Source organism: Cupressus sempervirens, chromosome 5 (genome assembly GCF_028749045.1).
Source record: "Cupressus sempervirens isolate cs-2001-9-10 chromosome 5, ASM2874904v1, whole genome shotgun sequence".
Lineage (NCBI taxonomy): Eukaryota > Viridiplantae > Streptophyta > Pinopsida > Cupressales > Cupressaceae > Cupressus > Cupressus sempervirens.
Genome location: NC_143122.1, coordinates 344,653,074 through 344,675,192, shown reverse-complemented (window position 1 = coordinate 344,675,192; position 22,119 = coordinate 344,653,074). Strand labels below are relative to the sequence as shown.

The window sequence follows — 22,119 nt, the reverse complement described above, 5'->3', positions numbered from 1 at the left end:
GGGATAGTCTAAACCCCAACTCTTGAGGATCAAGCCTCATTCTGGAGATGATTCTACAACTCATAATAGGTCTTGTTATCTCTTTTATCAATCTAAGTATCTAGGTGCTCTATCTGGATTCCTTGAGGTTAAGCTTCATTCTGGAGATAATCTTTAAAAGCTTATCAATCTAGGTATCTAAATGTTCTATCTGGATTCCTTAAGATTAAGCTCCATTCTGGAGATAATCTTTAAAAGCTTATTAATCTAGGTATTCTATCTGGAATCCTTAAGATTAAGCTTTATTCTGGAGATAACCTTTAAAAGCTTATTAATTGGTCTCCATATCATCAATTTTAGAACCAATCTCATTTCTTGATCTTTGCATCATACTTTTGATTTCTTTGAATCGAATGTGCTACTCACACATTCATTCAAAGAGGGGCAAAATGTAATACCCCAAATTTGGCAAATTGTCATATTAACCAATTTTGGTTTATTCAATAATTCCTAAGTCCTATTTTACTAGGCAATTCTAATTCTGATAATCACTACTTGACCTATGTGTCAAATGCAGAAAACCCTAATCTGCATTAATCACACTACTTATTTAATTCCTAAATATCAACTCAAATTAGCTATAACAAACCTATTGATTTAATTTAATTTAATTATAAGTGTTCATACTTTAATTAAATTTAAATTCACCCCTTTAACTAATGTATAAAGGAATTAAATATATTTGATTTAATAAGATATATCATCTTTTTAATTAATAAATTTAATTATCCAATTAATTAAAGTTTATCCATTTACGAGGTCATATTTTATTTTATTAAATTAAATATTCTGTCCAAAATTCTCTCTTCAATTCAAAAATGGAAATTTTGGATGAACTAAAATCAGAAAAGGAATTAAATTAGTTAACTCCTTTTATCACTCAAATTAAATTAGTTAATTCCTTTTATCACTCAAAGACAACTAGTTAACTCCTTTTCATGAGGAAGTTTCCATTATGACTGAGTCTCCTCTTCAATCTTGATCGTCCATTTCAATTAATCTTGAGCGTCAATCACCTCTTGGATTCTATTTAAGAAGCTCTCCATTCCTCATTACATAGGTTGATTTTGAATTTGCATCGAACTTATGCTGGAATATCTACTCATTTTCTCTTGTATTCGTAGCTGAATATCCTTGCATATCAATCTCACATAGTTTAATAATGCATCCATTTATATTAATTGTTATTTCTTATTCTTAGAATAATCTTGCATACATTTAGATTAATTTTGCATATCTCATATAGCTTAAAATCCTTCATTCTAGAGGTCTGGTTGCCTACTTCTTGTTCTGAGAGCAAAGGCAAAATCCTTCTAGTTAGAAGGCAATAGGTCGAATTGTTGGATTACTTGGATGAATAATCTAATATTCATTCTAAGATGATCTTTCAAATAATGACTATGTTGAAGTGTGTATGAGGATCTGAGGCCCACATTTCACATATACAATACCTCTCATGATTGCATTGATGAGAAAATGAATTCATAGGAAAGATCCATAGTCACTCCCAGGTAATAGAAATCCTGTCCTTTGCATGAAATCATAAACTAGCAAGAGCAAAGCATGTCTTTGCATGCTGCCTCACCCAATTCTTTCTCTCCACCAACACCACTCAAAAGGAAGCAAAAATTGCCAAACAATGCAAATCAGAATTAGAGGACCAATGCTTCAAAACACCAAAATCAAAGGTGTGATCTGAAGATGTTATGCCACATAACTTAATGTCCCACAAAATGGCTTACAAAAAAGAAGCACCAAACTCCAAAAAACACCACTCACCATTGACTTTGTTTGCATATCCCTTAAAGACTGCTACAACAAGTGGATGAAACAATCATGATCCACGATATACTGCAGAATACCACCAGTCAATTGGTAAAACTGCCAATCAAAAGCATGCACGATAATTGGAGGAGCCACGTGAGTAGACAATTCAAAATGCAAAATCCACCAATAACCCCACACAAAATTTGTTCATAAATTACCCATGAAAGTAACACTCATAAGACCTGATCAGATTTGTCCCAAGTGTGGAAAAGGTAGACCTGTCTCATGAACATCACTCCCACTACCTAAACACTTAACTTTGTCATCATCATTGAAATTTGCTTCCCTATCAACATCAAACACTTCAATGACCACCAAACTCAATATGCGCAATTGATGGAGGGAGTTGGTCTAGTGTGATCTTAATCACAACATTCACCATCACTATCAAAATCTCCAAAACAAAATGTTGAAATCGCCAGAAGGGGCATGGTCAAAAACACTGACCAAGCTACATGGAAGGGAGACTAGAAAAAAATGCCAATGACAGGAGAAGATAGGCTAGACAAGGAGCGCACCACCCAAAAACCCTGTGTAGACCCAAAAATAGGGCCCAAATAGAGGTTTGCGTACCAAAGACAGGCCATGTGGCCCTCAAATTTGGTTAGTGCTCACCGAAATAAAGAAGAGGCCTAGTCAAAAAGGGATTTGGATGTCATGAATGGGCCTAACTGCCTTATGAGCCTACACAGATAGGTACAGGGTACAAGGGACCCCACACCTTTTAAAAAAATCCCCTCCTTATTTTATTATTAAAAAAAAAATCTTCACCATGTGTAAAAAGACATGCCCTCCTTCATATTTTTTATAAAAGAAATAAAAAAAGATATGGAATATTTTTTAATAAAAAAAAATCACCATCTTGTTTTGTGTGACTAGGTCAAAACAACTAGGTGTTATTTTTTTGCCTTAGATTTCAATAGCGTCCAAACTAGACGTATTTTATATGAAAATGAGGGTTTTCAAGCACTCTAAGCTCAACAATGATGTCTATTTGGGCTCATAATGCTTCAAAAAATAGGTTGATCCAATACAAAACACATTTAAAAAATTGAAACCCTTTGAAAGAAAAAATATAGATTTGAAAGCCAAGCCAAACCTCTCATAAACAGAATAGGGACATGACGATTTGGAGCTTTGATACCATGTTGAAGTTGATGAAAGATCAACCACACAGCTCCCAAGAATCACCTACATGCAAACACATGTCACAAAAAAAGAGAAGCAAAAGCTACGGAGGCTGGAATTCTCAAATCCATAAATGAGATATTCTTGATGAGAAAAAAGAGAAAATTGCTATATCAAAAGTGAATGAATTAGTCTCAATTAAATGTTTCCGATGAGAGATCATCCTTATAAAGGAGATCGAAACCCTAAAAAGATCTAACCTAGGTTGCATAATAATAATAATTAATAAAATAATTAATTATTATACGACTAAAGTTTAGCTTAAACAACTAGAGTTAATTAGGAAATATCTAATTTACTCTAACAATCGGGTCCACCAACTTCTTCAATATGTGCTAGTGGAACTAGTAGGGGCAATGGTTGGGAATCTTGTATATGTACTTGTGATGTTGTAGCTTCCTAATTTTGGCCACTAAAATATGATGACAAGGTTCTATGAGTGTGCTTGGCTGACCTTTCTTGACTTTCACCACATGTAAGAGTCTTACCCTGTTGGGAGGTCGGTGCCTCCATCCCCTTTAGGTTGGTACCTCTATCTAGCATAGACTGACATATTTGTGACATGTGCTTAATCGCCTCCCGTGGATCCTTGTCTTTGGCTATTGTAATTTTCATTAATAGCTCAAGCTTTTGGTGTAATGGCAAAAATGATTCCATCAAGTGGTATCAGAGCGTTGGGTTACGAGTTCAAATCCCTTGGGTCATGCTGAGGGGGGACTGTTGGGAGGTCGGTGCCTCCATCGCCTCTAGGTTGGTGCCTCTATCTAACATAGATTGATGAATTTGTGACATGTGCTTAACTACCTCCCATGAATCCTTATCTCTAGGTTGTAATGTTCATTGATAGCTCGAGCTTTTAGTGTAACAACAACAATGATTCCAAGATACCCTTGTTCATTTTCAACGTCTCCCAAGAAATATAAGCTGTCATAAAATTCAAGTTGTTCAAAAAGTGACAGTCAACTATTGTCTATTACATATGTTTATCTAAATAGTAATTATTAGTTGTACGACCTACACTATAAAATATAGATGTCCTAGGTCTCCCTAGTTATTGCATGATTCGGTGGTACTAGTCACTCATCCTAGTTGATAATTGACCTCTAACAGTCTAACTTGTATCTACTAAATAAGAATGAACTAAAATTACAGAGAATAGACAGATAGGGGTTGAGTTACTCACCTTTGGCTGAAATGCAATCGTTGCACTCATGACTCGCCCGACAATGATCTCAACAATTTGTGAAATTGAAACTTTGCTAAATTGATTAGAATTGTGACAACCTATTGATCTATGAATGTATTTATACCACTCTTTTGTGGTGAATTCCGCAGGAATCTTATAGCACATACAAAATATTTGGCGAAGCCTGCGTAATAAAACATGTATTCTGGAATTTCCAAGGTGAACATGGTTCGTCCATTATACAACCATGCATAATATAGTTGGGGAAATTGAATTAGTGCGTTACACGTGTCCTTGTTTTTGGGGGGTGAATGTCGTCCCTCTCCTAAAATATATTTTTAAAACCAAGGGAAAATTGAGGCCATCCAATAAGTTATGCTTGGGAAATCATAGGTGAATGTGTTTAATTTACCGTCTACAATTTTTTTTTGATTGACTATTTCGTTTCGAAAGGAGATCCGATGGCATAAATCCTGTGGCAATGGGTCTGGGGGTTTGACTTATTTATGGTAAACTTGGGGGCAACGCTCCATAGCTCATATGCAATTTTTTTTGCCAAATCATTGTTGGTCAATGGGCATAATTCACAAAATGACAAATATTCGCCACTAAAGTGAACCTTGTAAACAAGGGAGCAACATAATATATCTTCACATTGCATATGTTTGAAATCAAACACATACATTAAATATACAACTATAAACTTAACCTTGACTTGCAAAGTCAATCCAAGACATAACACAAATTTTGTGCAAGTTTTAAAACATTTCTTCGATAGAGAGGTCACATATTTGGCGAAAAACAATCTACTCTCATAATCTTCATTAAAGATATGTGCTACTAGATCATTCCTTGTTTCCATTCTTTATGAAGGATGTGACTACAATTATTTGTTTTATTATTCCTAATTATCATTGTTAAATCTAGATAGATGAGTACTTAGTAAAAATTCAAATTCTTTAACCAATCTTATGAAAAAAAAATCCTTCTTTCTAATCAAATTTATAATAATCAATTAATAAATAGGCAAGATCCTACATCACAATAGTGAATTGTGAGCCTCTTATCGATTAAAAAAATTCAATTAATAAATTTTATTTAATTATTTATAAATTCAAGATATTTTTAATATTTATAACAACTCATATTTTTTTGATTGGATAAAAACATATAGAAGTTACATGAAAAAAGAGTTACAACAACAAAAAAACAATCATGCAACGAGTATATCAACTCTGATTTGATTGAGAAATCACACATTTAGACACGCAATAGGATTTTACAATTTCAGTTAAAGATATGCATTACTTGATAAATGAACTAAATAACTCCATTTTTTATGAAGACCTTGATTACAATGATATGTTTTATTATTTATAATTATCATTGTTATATCTAAATTGGTTAATACTCAATCAATTCAATTTCTTTAATTAATCCAACACAAAACCTTCCTTTCTGATCATACTTATAATAATCAATTAATAATTTATAAATTCAAGATATCTTTAATATTTGAATATTGAACTTTTGTCCAATGAATACATACTTTTATATGAATATTTAATATTTAATATCTTTAAATCAAATTTCTATAACAATGAGATAATCGAATTTCTTATCATAGAAATGGATCCCAATTGAGAAAACACAAAACCATTCAAACACAAATGGCAAAATATTTTGATTTTTTCTTTTAAATGCTTAGCACCTAGTTGTTCTAACTTGGTAATAATAAACATTAGGTGATACGATCATATTCTAAAATTTAGTATTTAGTAAAGAGCGGTGAAAGATGATTTTGAAAAAAAACAAAAACACACACAAACAAACACCAAGCGGGTTATTTTCCCTAAGAAAATCGTGAAGCGGGCGATGCAAATATCATATATAATCCCCACGAATCCTGACCGTTGATTTCCTCGATCCGTGGCACACTCGCGCGGATTGATGATGTGCAACAGTCCTTCCAGAAACAAATGCAAATTAAATTGCGGAGCAGATTGGAAATTCATTTTCCCGCCCATTCGTACTTGAAATTTCAATCTCATCTTTTTGCTTTGGGTTCGGTGATTCACCGGCTCTCCCGGTCGAACAAGTGGCAGCGAAGCAGCGTCTTTCCTAAGGCGGTGCGAGGTGACCGGCTGGGGACGGCTCAAGCGGTCCCCTTCTCTCCATTAGGTCTTCTTCTTGTTATTAATGATGCTTATTCATTGCGCGTAAAAAAGCAAATTGAAAAAGAAAAGAAAAGAAAAGAAAAGAAAAACCCTCTTCTCTCTCATCCGCTTCTTCTTAATATCTCGCGTTCTATCTTGAGTTTCTCTTCAACGGAGAGTGAAGAAGAGTTTTATTTGGCTTTGAAGCGGTTCTGCTGTAATAGTAGATCGGGGTCGGGAGCTCGACTTCTGCTGCGTATTGAAAGGTAAGGAAACCCTTGAATATTTGTTCTGCATCGTTTTCTGTGTTACTTTTCGAGTTCTGAATGTTCTGTTTTTACTTGTTTTACGTGAACAATTGGAGCTCTCGTGGTGTTGGCGTTAAGAATTTCAAGTTTTTAAACTTCAATTTTACTTGGACTTTTGCTTGCTTTTGGTTTCAACATAGGTCAGTACGTCTTGAAACCCCTGCAAAGAAATGGTGATGTTGAGTCCAGCTGTGTGTGATTTTGTCAAGTACTTCTTGCTGTACTCGGTTATTTTACTCGGTTATTTCAAGTTACTTGTGAATGCGAGGCGTTGCGATTATTGATTCGCCGTTGTTTAGGTTTTAGGCTTGTTTAATTCAATTCTTTTGGGTTAGGGAAAGCTAGCATTATTGCCGTTTAATCACGCGCTTGTTTGTAATTGCTAGAGCTACTCTGCTAGGTATATCCCCCATTTGTTCGAGTGATTTTTTATTTTCCCAAACTTCAACGTCTCTCTAAAGCAGTTTTTATATGTAAATTTATTGTTTGACGAGCCGGTATACGAAACACGATTGTTTGCGAATTCATCTGAACTGTGATAGTTTTCTATTTGTTGCGAAAGTTCTATACGTTTATTTTTAAAATTTGCAATCACAGCTTTTAGTACCAGGTTTTGATCTTCATACGCTTTGTTTTGTTTCCAAGTCTTCTAATAGAAAGTTATTAGCGCTTTTTCCCCTCTATTCGAAACCTTTGTTCGTATCTGTCTGCGAATGATGGACTTTTTATTTTGTTTGTATTAGCCTTTATTACAAGGTATTTGTGAGTGTACAGTAAAATACATACGTCTCAGAACTTTGCACCATTTGTATCTTTTAGATCCGATGTCTTGCATTGAGGATTGGCGCTGTTTAAATAGACAGGGGTTGATTCAATACGAACTTTTTATCTTTTAGTTTGGTTCAGTTATTTCCTCTCTTATTCGAAAGTTTGTGCTGTTTTGCTTTTATGGATCTAGATAGTATGAACATTTATTGTTTAACAACATTCAAATGCAAAAGTTTGATGGTGGTATTAACAGATACTTATTTTAAAATTTTTAATTACATCAACATGTTTCAACATTAATCTTCTAGAATTGAACAACTTGAATTATGGAGATGCGAATTTTACGTATAGTCTATATTTGAAAGCTTGTCATTTGCTTAAAGAGTGCCATTTTGGTTGATCTGCGTTCCACACGGAGTTGTATAAAAGTTTTCTTCTGTTTTTTAATCTATAAGATCTTGTGACTAAATTTTCCCTTTTCAATCCTTGATGAAGGTGTTTTGTTACGAAATTCTGATTGCTATTAAATGCTTGCTTGCGAGATTGATTAATATGTTATACATCTTTGGGGTATGCTCTTTGTTGATGGCTTGATTGAACAATTTCTTGTTTCTTAAAATAAAATAGTCGTTTCATATTCTGCTTACATGAGTATTTGTCTTGTCTGAAAATATAGGGTCATGGTATTAGGATATTATGTCTGTTTGATAGTCTCCCTGAGGTATAAAATTTATATGAAGAATTTGCAGTTTGCATACAGATATTGGTGGATTCCAATGTGTGTGCATTGTATAACAATGCAGGAATAGTACATAGGCCCTTTTTAAATTATGTGTACTAGAGTGATTTAATTTACATTGGACCAATTGGAATTTATATATTTTTTGTTATTACATATATATTTTGTGGCTTTATTTGGACATGTTTACATGAATGTTTTAATCTTAGAATGCCTAATTTGTATTCAGTGTTAATGGTTTTTCAACATTAAATTTGTTTATTTTGGTCTGAGGGTACAAGTTCAATTTGTGAGTATTTCACCCATTATTGTTTATATCTACTCTATTTTTGACACGGACTGTGTCTAGAAAACACTTGACTCAAATATGCCATACTCGAAAGTTGTCTGACGGTGGCCCTTAGTATTCTGAAACTACATTAGCATGTTTCTATGTGCATGCTCTCTGCCTGTCAAGAATGTTGGTTCCATTGGTGTATTTTAGACTCTAATTTACTACTTATATGTAGGAAGGGGTTATTTATTAAATTGGATGGCAATTTTGGAGAAGGGATTAATTTACCTATAGTATAGGTTAATGTTTAGTTGTGAATACCAGGTTGAAACTAATATTTTTCTTTACTAATTTGCCTAGGGACCATAATTTGTTTTTCACCTTGGCAAAGATCATCTTACTTTGTATGTTGTACATTTGAAAATTTAACTCTCTTATCAGATCAGCATTTATTTCAGAGACATCCTTGTTTTTATTGATTAAAATTATTATGGTTTGCATAAGCCTTCCATAAATTATTTTAAATGCTAATGTTGTGGAACAAGCAGTTTATGGTTATTTTGTGCCTTATTTGTAGATATTTGCAGCTTTTAAAGTTTATTTGATGTATTTAGTTTTCCTAGAGGTTCATACCTTATGTTTACAAGGTAGAACACTGATACATACCTACCATTAATATTGTGACTGCTAGGTTAGTTTTTGTTTGGGATGCTATTCCCAAGAATAATTTGCATAATGTAGGGTACTTACAGTTTCAGGATATTGCCACCACTTGTTAGCAACATGCATCCTTACCTTAAATAGAACTTTCTGTGTGTACTACTTTCCAAGTTGTGAACTGCTGCTTTAGCCTTTATTTAAGAATGAACACTGAAATGCACTGTAAATAGGTAGTTTGTTATGTGCATTGTTGCAAAAAGCTTTGCTAAAAACAGATGGTATAGTGTTCTTGCCAAATTTTTGTGACAGATAAAAAATGTGGTTGTTGTGAGGAATGTTATCTAGTAATCTAACAAATTGGAGGCTTTGAGTTAGCTAGTCAAATTTGCTAGAATAAACTAGTTTCTTTTGGGTGTTTTGCTTGTAATTATGAATAGATGTGTAAATAGTGGATGGCTTTGATACTATTCAATCATGATCTATGTTATTGTTGTTTGTTTTTATCTAGAGTTTGAATAATTTTAAGCATGATGAGTATTGTTGTTTTTGGTTGCTATAGTTGTGAAAGGTGGGGTTATATTCTTAGTTTTGGGTGTAAATATGTTATTGTAATTCTTTTTTTGATTTTTAATTAAAGATGACTTTTTTTTTAGTCATGTGCCTTTTATAGTGGCCAATCAGTTTTCTATTGCTATTGTGTTCATGATGTTTTGAATTTTGGTGTATTTTATTGAGCCTGATTTTTGGTGTATTTTATTGAGCCTGTAATGCTAGTGTAATTGAATGGAAGTCAATGCAATGTGTAGACAAGTTCTTCATTTTTGCAAATGATAAAATTTAAAAAATTGAATGAATGTTATTCTCTCAATTTATCTAAATGTACAAGGCAACACAAGTAATGTATGGATATGTTGCTTGGACTGTATATTCTTTATATTATTTGCTTCTTAAATTAATCACAATTTTGAATTTTGTTTTTGCTGTAGAAAGAATTATGGTATTCCTGCTGTATTTGTAACTTTAAGGGTTTTTATTTAATGATGTGAAGCTTCTGTAGTGTATGGTTTGAGTGTCTTGATTTAATAATGTAAATCTTATGTTTTGTATGATTTCAGATAATATATTCTTACAATGAAGGGAGGAAAGGCTAAAGGCGAGGCATCAAGTACACTGAAGAAAGTTGAGGACAAGTGAGTGGTTCATATTTTTTTATAAAGCTATAAATTTGTTCATGGATGTCTTGTTACTGTAAGATGAAAGCTGAATGTTTTTACATTTTGTCTTTCACCAAGTCTCTGCATGTTGACATGTAGGTTGCACCATTTTCACTGAAAATGCTTTGAATCCTCTTATTTTTTCCAGGAAAATTGGAAAACGGAAGCCTGCTGCTAAGGAGGACAGATCTAATAAAAAGCAGGATAAGAAAAAGACAGCCAAGGACCCGAACAAGCCAAAGAGGCCTGCTAGTGCATTTTTTGTTTTCATGTATGTAAGATTATAATTTATTGAGTTTATGGTATATGCTATACTGATATATTTAGGTGCTGGATAATAGTCATTTGAGTTACTCAAATATCTTATCTCATTATCAAAGTCACGAGAGTGCTAGCTTCCTATCTGTTTGATCTTTCAATCAATTTTAATTTTCAAGTGAACTGCAATGAACAATATCAATATTTCTAACTGCAGATGTCTTTGGTAAGTAAAAACCATATGTATTTAGGGCTGAAAGGAAATGTGTTGAATGGCCTAGTAGAGGAAAAAGTAATTTGATGTTTATGAAGTGTTGTACTTTTTATTGTTTAATGTTTTCCTATTAATATTGTCATGCATGGTTTAAAAACTTTTAGTAAATATTCTAATCACTCAAAAAATGTTCTTGATTAAAGGGAGGATTTCAGAAAGACTTACAAGGATAATCACCCCAATGTGAAGTCTGTGGCTGTTGTAAGTAATTCTTTCTTGTTGATTTTATTTCTGAGCTGCTCTTATGTATTATTGTTACTGCTGTGGGAATGGCTTTGTAACGTGCATGATGAATGAATTATTATACCATTGATGTAACTGTGTTGGGTCTTTTTTCAATTCCTCTAATGATGCTTTGTTTGCATGCTTTTACGAATTGTTTTGATGATGTAGATTCCAACATTGAAGTAATTGTGTTGGATGTTTTTTCTTTTCTTTCCCCCCTTTGTGGCAGTTGAATAGTGAAATTAGCTTCTTATTGTTGTGTTTGGTTACTTGTAGATTGGAAAAGCTGGTGGCGAGAAATGGAAGTCAATGTCAGAAGCTGTATGTTACTAATTTCTAGTAAAAATAGTACAAATTAGTTTCTTAAATGGTCTTCTTATTGGTATGCCTTCAAACATAATAAGAAGGCTTTAATTGAACATTGGAAATCGGCTTCCAATTTAGTTTACATCTGGTATGTTGCAGTTCTAATAATATTTGTATTTGCCAGGATAAAGCTCCATATGTCGCCAAAGCTTCAAAGAGGAAGACCGAATATGAAAAGAACATTGCAACATACAACAACAAAAAGGTGATAAATTATTACTGTCTTTGCCATGTTCTGAATGATATAATATCAAAGCTCATACCCACATAAGTAACATTATAATAATTTGTAATGTTTGTTGATTTCAGGTAAGTGCAGAGGAAGTGGCTGAAGAATCTGATAAGTCGAAGTCTGAAGTGAATGATGAGGATGATGAAGAGAGTGGGGAGGTAAACATTTATGACCTGCTTAAATAGTATATTTGTCTTATAATTTTGTTGTTTATGAAATGCTAAACTACTGGTTATATTTCCTTTTCAGGAAGAAGATGACGAGTAGAAAGTGTAGGAGAGCCTTTGATGGTTTTTTGTATCATTGCTGGGCTTTTACATAAAATGAATTTGTAACCTAACCTACTAGCTACTATCGAAATGTTTTGATGTTTACCCACCTTCTAGTAGGGAAGGGGGAAAACCTTTGCACTCTTTTTTGGCTCCCTTCTGTTAACTCAGCATATTCAGGAATATGCTGTAACAATCTTATTTGTATCATGAGATGATCTTTGAATGATCAGATCGCCTTAGGTATGCTGTTTTTATATAGTTGTTTTTTGTTAGAAAATTGTGTATTGGCCATCTTGTCTTAATGTATATTTGCCTCTTACTAATGAATTGAAGGAGATAAAGACTGGCTAGGAGTTATCAAGTTATTGTAAGATTTATTAATTGTACCCTTCCATTTGTCTTGAAGTATTAGTCTAGATTGGCTGCAGATGGGAAGTTATTTGAAGTTTACTTTGTGGCAAACTATTAGACTAGATTGGCTCCAGGTGGGAAGATGTTTGAATTTTACCGTGTTTGTGTTCCTGATTGGTACTCTTAGGGTCTGTTTGGTTCCTGAGAATTGACTTTTTCATAAGGCATATATGTATATATATATATATATAAAATTATTTTAGTTGTTTGTGTTTGTTTTAAAATTGGCAAAATAGAATTTTAGAATATGTTTTGTTTTGTTTGTGTTTGATTTAAAATTGGCAAACTAGAATTTTAGAATATTGCACTTTTATTAGAATATTAGACTTCTAAATTTGTAGGTAACGAGGCTTCCCACTAGCAAGTAGGATCTAAAAATTAAATTGGCAAAAACTGAATTTGAACAGTTCAAAAAAGTTGGGACAATTTTTTGGGTCTGCTTTTAGCACCAAGTTTACACATGGTCTTGCTAGTTAGTTAATTCTTTGGCTTGAATTGTAAAATTGGCAACTCAATATTTTATTATGAGGCACATAAATTAGAATTGCTTTTCTTGCACAGGTCTGACCAAATTGTGTTGGAAGGTTAGTGAGTTCTTTAGAAACAATCCAGTTCATTCTTTGGCCTGAATTGTACAATTGGTAAGGCAATGTTTTGTTGCCGAAGGCATATAAATAGAAATGTTCCAACCCTCGACTGGTTTTTATTTTTAAATTTCCTTCTTTCAATACGAAGGAAGCTGCTTGATGCCAATTGTAGAGTTGAACTGTATAGAAAAAGATTTGATGTTCTCGCCGTTGAGAGATCTGCGTACATTGTACGAATTTTTTAAAATTTTCGTAGACTTTGAATTTGGTTTGTATGTTAGGGATTATGTCGTGTACGTTCAGAGAGATTTTCGTCGATAATGTGACACATTGTGTAGGCTTACATGTGGCATTACAAGTCACAGACGATCTTCTCTACAATTTACTTAGGCTTCTATATTCTTGTTAGCTCAAATCCACTAAAGACGTGGATTTGAGCCAGATGGTTAAATGAAGCTCTGCTATACGCTAGTATGGTCAGCTAAAAGAATACATTAAATTCTTAGAAGATGCAATTGTAATTAAATAGAGAAGCGTGGGCTTCATCTGCATGCATTGTGGAACACATATGAGAAGATCCAATTTTCGATTTGATTGAATTTATGAGCCCATGTTTTATACATCATGGTGAGGGTAATGATGACAACAATTTGATGACTTCTGTTTGGAAGGTTATTTGTATATTAGTTTTTTTTAATGCTAACCTTCAAGTGAACTATTTTTTATAGGTTTGTTTTGAGAGTTCTTTATGATTCTCACTAATCTTTTAATGGGATTAGTAGAGTAGGGTCATGCTAATCTCTCAATGAGCCAATTTTCAGTATCCTTTCAATGAGTTTATAGTGGCTGTTCATAGTTCTTTATGATTTTCACTAACTTTTCAATGAGCTTGGAGTGGTTGTTAGATTTTGTGAGAATGTTAGAGCTAGAATCAAAATGATAGATGACATCAAAATCTTTTGGCAGTGATATTGGAGTTAAGTAGGGCTGTCATCTCTTGCATACCCTATTTAGCTTATATAAAGATGACATCAAAATCTTATGGCACTGATATTGGAGTTAAGTAGGGCTGTCCTCTCCTGCATACTTTATTTGGCTTATATAAAGATGACGTGAAATTTTTTTGGCATTGATATTGGAGTTAAGTAGGGTTGCCCTCTCTTGCATACCCTATTTGGCTTATATATTGATAACTTAGAGGAATGGTTAAATAAAACTTCGAAGGGAGGAGTTTAATGAATTAAATATTAATTGCACAAACAACCAAGGATCTAACACTTGAAAACTTTGGAGAGTTTTTGCTATGAAGTTGGGATGTAAGCGAACACTAGCAAGTGCTAAAGTTATGGTGTTCTCTCTATGAAAGAAATAACCTCAAGTTAGCTTGCAAATTAAAGAAAATACTTTTCAGATTGTGGAAGAGTATAAATATTTGGGCATAGACTTTAACAAGCAGCTCAATTAGGAAATTTGTAGAGCCAAGTAGATAGTTGGGAGTTGGGAGAGTTTTACTCTTGTTGCAAGATAGATGTAGATACATGGAGCTTTGAGATTGAAAAACCAAATTATTTTTGGATGGTCACCTTTGTTGTGTTATATGGGTGTGAGGTTTGGGGTAGTAACTTAACTACAAATGGAAGCAAATAGAAGAAACAAATCCATATCACTAATAACTATAAGGTCAAATCAACTATATAATACAAGATCCTCTTAGTTGAAGTAGAGATGTTCCTCATTGAAGCTTTTGTGGTAATATGTTTAAGTGATTCAAACAAAGTGGAAAATATGGACAAACAACACTAGCCCAAATTGGTGGTTGAGGGGCTAGTGGGAAGAAAGAAAATATGAATGAAGCAAAATGAAAAAAAATGGTTAATTAAATGGGATATTAACATACTAGAGTGCCTCAATGCTAGTAATGAGATGAAAAAAGTGTGTTTGAGAAATTTAAAGTGGTCATGTGGACAAAACAATAGGACAAAAGAGGCTCATGATGTGAAAGAGGTCAACCATGTGTGGTTCCATGGGATTAAAGATTACATAGATATGAAAGGTAAAAAAAGGTTGATAGTGTTGTATAATTATGAAAAAGATTCCATCATTTATAGTGTGATATGAGGGGTGGATTGAGCCCAAGGAGAATTGGGAAGAAAGAAAACACATCTATTGTAGTAAAAGGATGTGTCAAAATGGAACAACACTTCATTTTTGAGGGGCTAGTTTGGATCATGGATTTGAGTGGGAATTATAATTTAGAATTTTTTAAAGAATTTAATTTGTTGTTTTGGTTGCAAAAATGGGAATTAGAATTTAGACAAATGTGGATTTGGTATGCTTAATTTGACTCCAAAACAAGAATTTTGTATTCACTCAAAATACTTGTTATTTGAGATTCTCATTTTAAATCATCATTTAAAAAAATGACGATCCCAAATAAAGTGAAATTTAATTGGGTTTGATAGCCACATGCCTCATTTATAAATATCAAACATTTGTAATTTAGATGCTTCAACTATTAAGAAATTATAGTTAATGCTAATAGATGTAGGGGGAAGCATTCAATTGATTAAGACTATTGTTTCATTATAGTAGGTATAGATGCCCAAATGGTTGGCACTTTCTTAGTAGTTTATAGTTCTATTCTCCAATCATGACTTGGTCTAGATAATAAAATTAGAGTTATTCTCATCCCAACAAGTAGCTATTGCAAGCATTACATGTGGAAATGTTGATGTCAAAACATGGCATGGAAAATAATGCTTGAATAGGTACTACAAAGAGTCAAATTGTAGTTTTGAACCCATGCCAAACAATGGGCAAAATATTGGTGTGAGAAACTTGTAACCCCCCACCCTAATTGATAATGCTAGATGCTAAATATTAGTCTATTGATGTTGTAAAATAGAAATGCCAAATAGGAAATATTAAGGATGTTCCAAATGATGGCATTCATCAAATGATTTTTCCATATTGGTTTGCTCTTTAGTCACATAACTTATAGTAAGGAAAGTGCACTAATTTAGAATTCTTAATTTGAATTCAACAAGTCCCAATGTAAATTCAAAAATTGTAATCTAGGTTTCACATTCTAGAATCCCAAATCAAGGGTTTCAAATTCACATTATTAAATTGTAATCCAACAACCAAATGAGCATTGAGTGTGACATACCAAGACATTTGGGAGTAGTTTGAGGACAATTTGAAGGGGAGCCAATTAAGCTAGATTTTTGAGGAACCAAGATTATATAAAAAATGAGCTTTTCATAATAGATTCATAATAATTGGGCTAAAATAGAAAAGACCATGAAAATGGTTCCATAGGTTGGTTGGTCTTGTGGATGTTATTAAAATATCTTCATTCATTTATTCATAAAAGAGAATAATCATTAAATGGTGAATGAAATATTGTGCTTGTTTTTGATAAATATCGTTTGAAAGAAAAGTGGGTATGTAGAGGTACAAGTGTTAGGATGAGGTTTCAATTTTAGTGAAAGTAAAATTTTTCTAGAGTAAAGTTGAATGTCTTATGTAGGGTTACAATTTGGCATAATAAATGTTATTTAGCATGCCATTTTATGGGAATCATAGGTTGAGATTCCCCCCTTCCCCCCCCCCCCCCCCCCCCCCCTTATATTAAGATAGTTTAAACATTTACCAATATATTTGGGAGTCTAAGATAAAATAGTTGATCACATTGTGAAATACATATATAGTACCAAAATTTTTGGGGGGGTGATAACAAAACTTAAAGGATTAGAGTACTATCAGCTTGTACATATACATTCATTGATTATAGCTTTATTTATATTTATCATAACAAAAATCAAATTGAAGGAATAGGCTAGTTATAGCTATGTAGTCGTCAAGATCAAGTTGAGCCCTTGGAACCTCATTAATATTTTGAATTGCATCAGCAGTTGCTTCCTCTTGATAGGTTGAACTGTAACCTTGTAATATAGTACTTACATTGTTCAAATCTATTGCCTTTGAAGGAGTTAACAAATTTTGATACTTAGTAATATAGTTTGCTGAATGCACATTATTCTTATTGATTAGCACATTGCCTTCTTGCATAAGTAACATGAAATCACTCTTGGAGATATATGGCACCAAAGCAACTTGAGACATAATGTGAAAATGTGTGAGTTTAAAATTAAACTCAATAAGTACCCTTCTCTCCTAAAAGATATCTTTGTTCTTGTCCTTCCAAAGAGTCCATAAAATCATACTAGAAAGAGTAATTGAAAGTGTTAAGTTTATAATAAAATTTCTTTACATAACTAGTAAGAATTTCACTCTAGGAGATATTACTTTCATAATTCAATATACTAAAGGAACCAAGAAAAATAGACCACAACTTATGGGCATGAACACACTCAAAAAATAAATGTTCAAAAGACTTAGTCACATTACACAAATTGCAAGACATAGGGGATAAACTAATAAAAGAAAGAATTTGACCTACAACTAACTTTTTAAACAACTACCACCATTTAAAACATATCTTTTTAGGCTCAATTTTACCTTTCTAAAAAAAAGAAAAAAAGAAAGACCAATTAAAGAATGGATTAATTTGCCCTCAACATTGGATCACTCTAGTAATGAGAGAAGAATCATTCTTCATGCACAAATAAAACCCTTTAATAGTAGTATTTTTCAACAGAACACCATCAACCCATTTAGCTTTATCAATAAAGACCTTTGAATCAATAATATCACAAGTACTATTAATCTTGATTGGTTTCTTAATCAAAGTGTAAGTTTTTTTTTGAGACTTAGGAATATTAAATTTGCCTTTTAACTCCTCCCACACCCCCAACCTCCCACCCATCAAGAATTCTTGAATCAATGAAATCCCCTTCAAGATCCAAGCTTTGGCAGAACAACTTTGAGTAAGGGCCAAAGCTTTATTATTATACAAAAGCCCCCACCAAATGGATTTGTCCTTCACAAGGAAATAAGGAGGTTCTCTTGCTGCTTCTCTTTCTTGTATAAACTTTCTCACTTGGATCCAAGCCTTCCAAAAAGTCTGAAATTTTTTGACTTGAAAAATCTCATATTAAACTCTCTTAAAATAATATCAATCATTGGAATATCCTTCCAATTCTTGCCTTTCCTAATAACTGATTTCAAAAGGTTATTTCTAATAAGAATTTTTCATGTCTCATCTCCCCATAGTGCTTTTAACACCCATTTGGATGCTAGAGCCATACCTTGTGTTTTAAGATCCTTCAAACCCCAAACCTCTCTGATTTCTTACTTGACAACACTATTCCCACTTAACACAATGTCTCTTCTTACTCCCTTTTCCATCTAACCAAAGAAAATTTTGCAGTATTCTTTTTAACATATTCACATGTGAGTTAAGAAACATCCGATCGAAGCATTAAAGATATGACGAGAGGAAAGAATTTTTTGCACAACTTGCAATCTACCAACAAAAGACAAGGAATGGGTTTTCCATTTCAAGGGCTTTTTATTAATTTTTTCAGACCCAATCCCACATCTTATTGAGTTGAATCAATTGAGAAGGGGATATCCAACTATCTAACAATTTGATTAGTACTAGACTAGTGCTAACCCTTATTGACCAGCCAATCTAGAGGATCAACAGACCAACCCAACACATTAGACTTTGAAGGTGAAATCTTGGACCCAAAGGCCATACAAAAGAAATTAATCCTTTTATAGGCATTCTCAAAATTCTCCTCTGAAAGCCCTAAGAACAAAGAAGTATCATTTGCACACTGAGCATTAAGCAACATCCCCCCATTAGACAAGGAAATACCTTTTAGTGGTGGACCCAACTTCTTTTCCCTTAGAATGTAAAACAAGGCATCCGCTACAATGACAAACAACAAAGGGGCAATCAGGCAACCTTGCCTGATCGACCTTTCTAGCACAATAGGTTCAGACATGCATTCATTCACATCAATGACAGTATTGACATCCTTAAATAAAACATTTATCCAATTGCAGTAAGTTTCCAGAAAGCCAAATGCTTTAAGCATACCAATAACAAATCCCCACTCAATCCTATGATAGGCTTTCTCAAAATCTAACAAAACCATAGCTACCTCTTGCCCATCATTTATCAATAGCAACTTTAATTTCCCCCATCACGATCTCCTTGCTAAGATTAATCTGCTCCTCTTCAAAAACTTTGAGAGGAATGAGTTTAAAGCAATCTTCCATCACTATTCTGCTATCTGGAGTTAACTTTGAAGAGAATAGGTTATTGTAAAAAGTATAAAAAGCATTCTGAATCTCCTCAGGGACACTTGAAATTCTATCCCCTACAAGAATATCACTAATTAGTTCTATTTTGTGTTTAGCTTTAATGATGTTAAAAAAGTACTTCGAACCTTTATCCCCTTCATCAATCCAATTCATCCTAGCTCTAATCCTCTACCCTTGAATCTTGTACCTCTGTATGCAACTCAAATGGTGCTTAATGCTCGCCATTTGCATTTCCAGTTCCTCACTCTATCCTATATCTTGCAATTCTTTTTTTGTCCATATCAATTTGTATTGCCACAAGACTTCCTCTTGGTTCTTCTCCATGGCTAACTTTTTACCAATTACTTGAAGAAGATTTGTCCAAGTTTCCACCTTCAAGTTCCAGAGATCAATAGGATCAAGCAAGGGGTTACTAATTCTAAGAATCTCTGTAACCATGACTATGGCTTCAACATTATCAGGATCCTCGAGGAGCGAAGAATTAAGCTTGAAAGAACTATGAGTCCTCTTAAGAATTGGAGATTTCCTAAAAGCTTCTATCTTACAACAAGTATGGATAGGAGAATGATCAGAGAGAGAAGTTGGAACAACTTGGATTGGAGCATGACTATTTTGTTGCAGGAAAGAAACAGAGGAACCATCCCCATACACCCTATCCAGTCTACAATAAACCCTTTTCTTGCTTGTCTGATTATTGCACCAAGTGAACCAAATGTTTTGAAATTTGCCATACATATTTTCCATGGGATCCACCAAGTTGAATTTTCTTTTGAATTTATACCAAAAATACATTTCATTACCTTTCCAACAGTGAGGCAAACCTCCAACTTTATCACTTTTGTGCTCCACCATGTTAAAATCCCCTATGACTACCCATGGAATTTTAGGCAAGTGCACACAACATCGCTCCCATAACTTTGTTCTTTCTCTATAGTTATTTGAAACATACATATTACAAATACCAAAAACACTTTCACCTTGCTTGACAGTAACCCAAATTACCCTCTAACACACAACACCCATGGCTTACAATAGAACTTTCCCATTTAGGGTGAATAAGAATAGCCACACCACCCTTTCCTCTCTCATGATTGGAGTAGAAGCCTATAGATTTGTCCCAAAGGAACTTCAACATAGAATAGGCTTGAAATCCAACCACCTTAATTTCATGTAAACAAATAAAATCCTTATCCTTCAACTTATTGCACCATCTTCTAACAAGATATTTCCTATCTGGCATTTCTAGCCCTCGAACATTTCAACTATGGATATGCAACATCATAATAATTTAGGGAGAGTTTTGGAACTCTTGCATAACTTATTAAAACAACCAGGAAGATTCCTTCTTCCTATATCCCCTAAAAGACCAGAGCTTCTTTCTACAGTCTTTCTCTTCTTCCTACCAACCTCTGTAAACTGACCCTCTAAATTAGATACAACTAGGGCTAAAGATCTAGGTGAGGAAGCGAGAGCCAAAGGCATAGAAAGCATCTCCTTATTTTCTTGCTGAATTTTAACTACCCTCTCTTTAATGGTGTATACACCTAAAATTGTCCAAATACTTGTTTCATGACCAATTAAATAGATATTTATTATTTATTTAATTACCCTACCTTTAATTTAATAAATTTGCATTTGTTTAATTATATTCGCCTTTCCTTGATTTAAATAAACTAAGGTTTATTTAAATCCTAGCCTTTTCCACTTGCATCCTAACCCATTCACTTTAATTAAGTAAAGTACTTTGTTTACTTAATTAATCCTTTGCTAATTCCACTTGAAACTAAATATTACATTTAATCCTATTTAATCCCATGGCTCCTAACTTTAACCCTCACCTAACCTCACTTTCCTAACCTAACCCATCTTTCTAAACCTACCCACTTCCTAATCCCACTTACTTTTCTTAATCACCTTGCTAATCACCTTTTAATCCTAAGTGCGTGCTCACACATGTGAGGAATTCTCACACGTGTGAGGAATGCTCACACTTCCCACACCCCTCATGCCTTCCACACCTCTTGCACACTTGTCCTATTGCATGAGAATCAAGGTGTCTCACACCTCTTGATCATGTCACCATCAAAGGTTGCTCACACATGTGTGAGCATATTTCCTTCTTTGAATGGTCAAAAAACCTAATCCACATGGAGTCTACTTGGCCTCCACCTCATGGACACCTCATTGATCCTGAGAGATCCTAGCCCTTCATCTTGCATTTAATCTCAGTCGTTCTATATAAGGAGAGCCCTCTCTTCATTTCATCATCTACCATCTACCTCATTGTTATGCTGTAGGAATTGTGAGCAATCACATCCCATAAGCAAGGAAATCATCAACTACTTGGTGATTTCATGAGGTTTGCATTAGTAGATTAAGCTATTTTGATTTCATGTTATGTTTATTTACATGTTCTCTTGCATATATTGAGGTTTGCATAATCATGTAGGAATAGGTGTTAGAGGTTTGCATAATCATGTATGAATAGGTGTTAGTTGCTTAGTGTTTATTCCTTGGTTACATTTTTATGCAATACATTTTGGCACGCTCGGTGAGACCCACTTCACGGGTTCAAACTAACTATCTAATGTGTTTTTGAATATTTTGTGAGCTTGTAGGCTGAAGAAGCACTTGGAGATCAAATCTTACGAAGAGCCTCTAATTGAGCCATAAAGCCCATCATCGCATTTGGAGCACATAAGGGAATTTTTTGACATAAAAAAACTCTATATTTTCTTATCGCTTTATTTTCAAGTTGTAGAGGTACATATACATTGAATATACTCTTCGTTATTAGGAAAAGCTAAAAAAAATAAAAAAATACTCCCTCTTTGTTGATATATAAATTCTTTAAAAAAGAAAAGAAAAGTGGGGGTTTTGTTTCATTTCATTTCC

At 33.5% G+C, this 22,119-nt stretch overlaps 1 protein-coding gene across 1 annotated transcript; it reads left to right on the top strand.

Moving 5' to 3' along the window:
- The first annotated feature begins 6,469 nt into the window (after positions 1-6,469).
- Positions 6,470-12,263, top strand: LOC149556106 (high mobility group B protein 3-like). Its single transcript, XM_089830246.1, has 8 exons — positions 6,470-6,662; positions 10,261-10,335; positions 10,508-10,630; positions 11,035-11,092; positions 11,393-11,437; positions 11,607-11,687; positions 11,792-11,872; positions 11,964-12,263. Exons 2-8 carry the CDS (start codon positions 10,277-10,279, stop codon positions 11,979-11,981), a joined length of 465 nt encoding a protein of 154 aa, XP_089686372.1. The 5' UTR covers positions 6,470-6,662; positions 10,261-10,276; the 3' UTR covers positions 11,982-12,263.
- Positions 12,264-22,119: the final 9,856 nt, after the last annotated feature.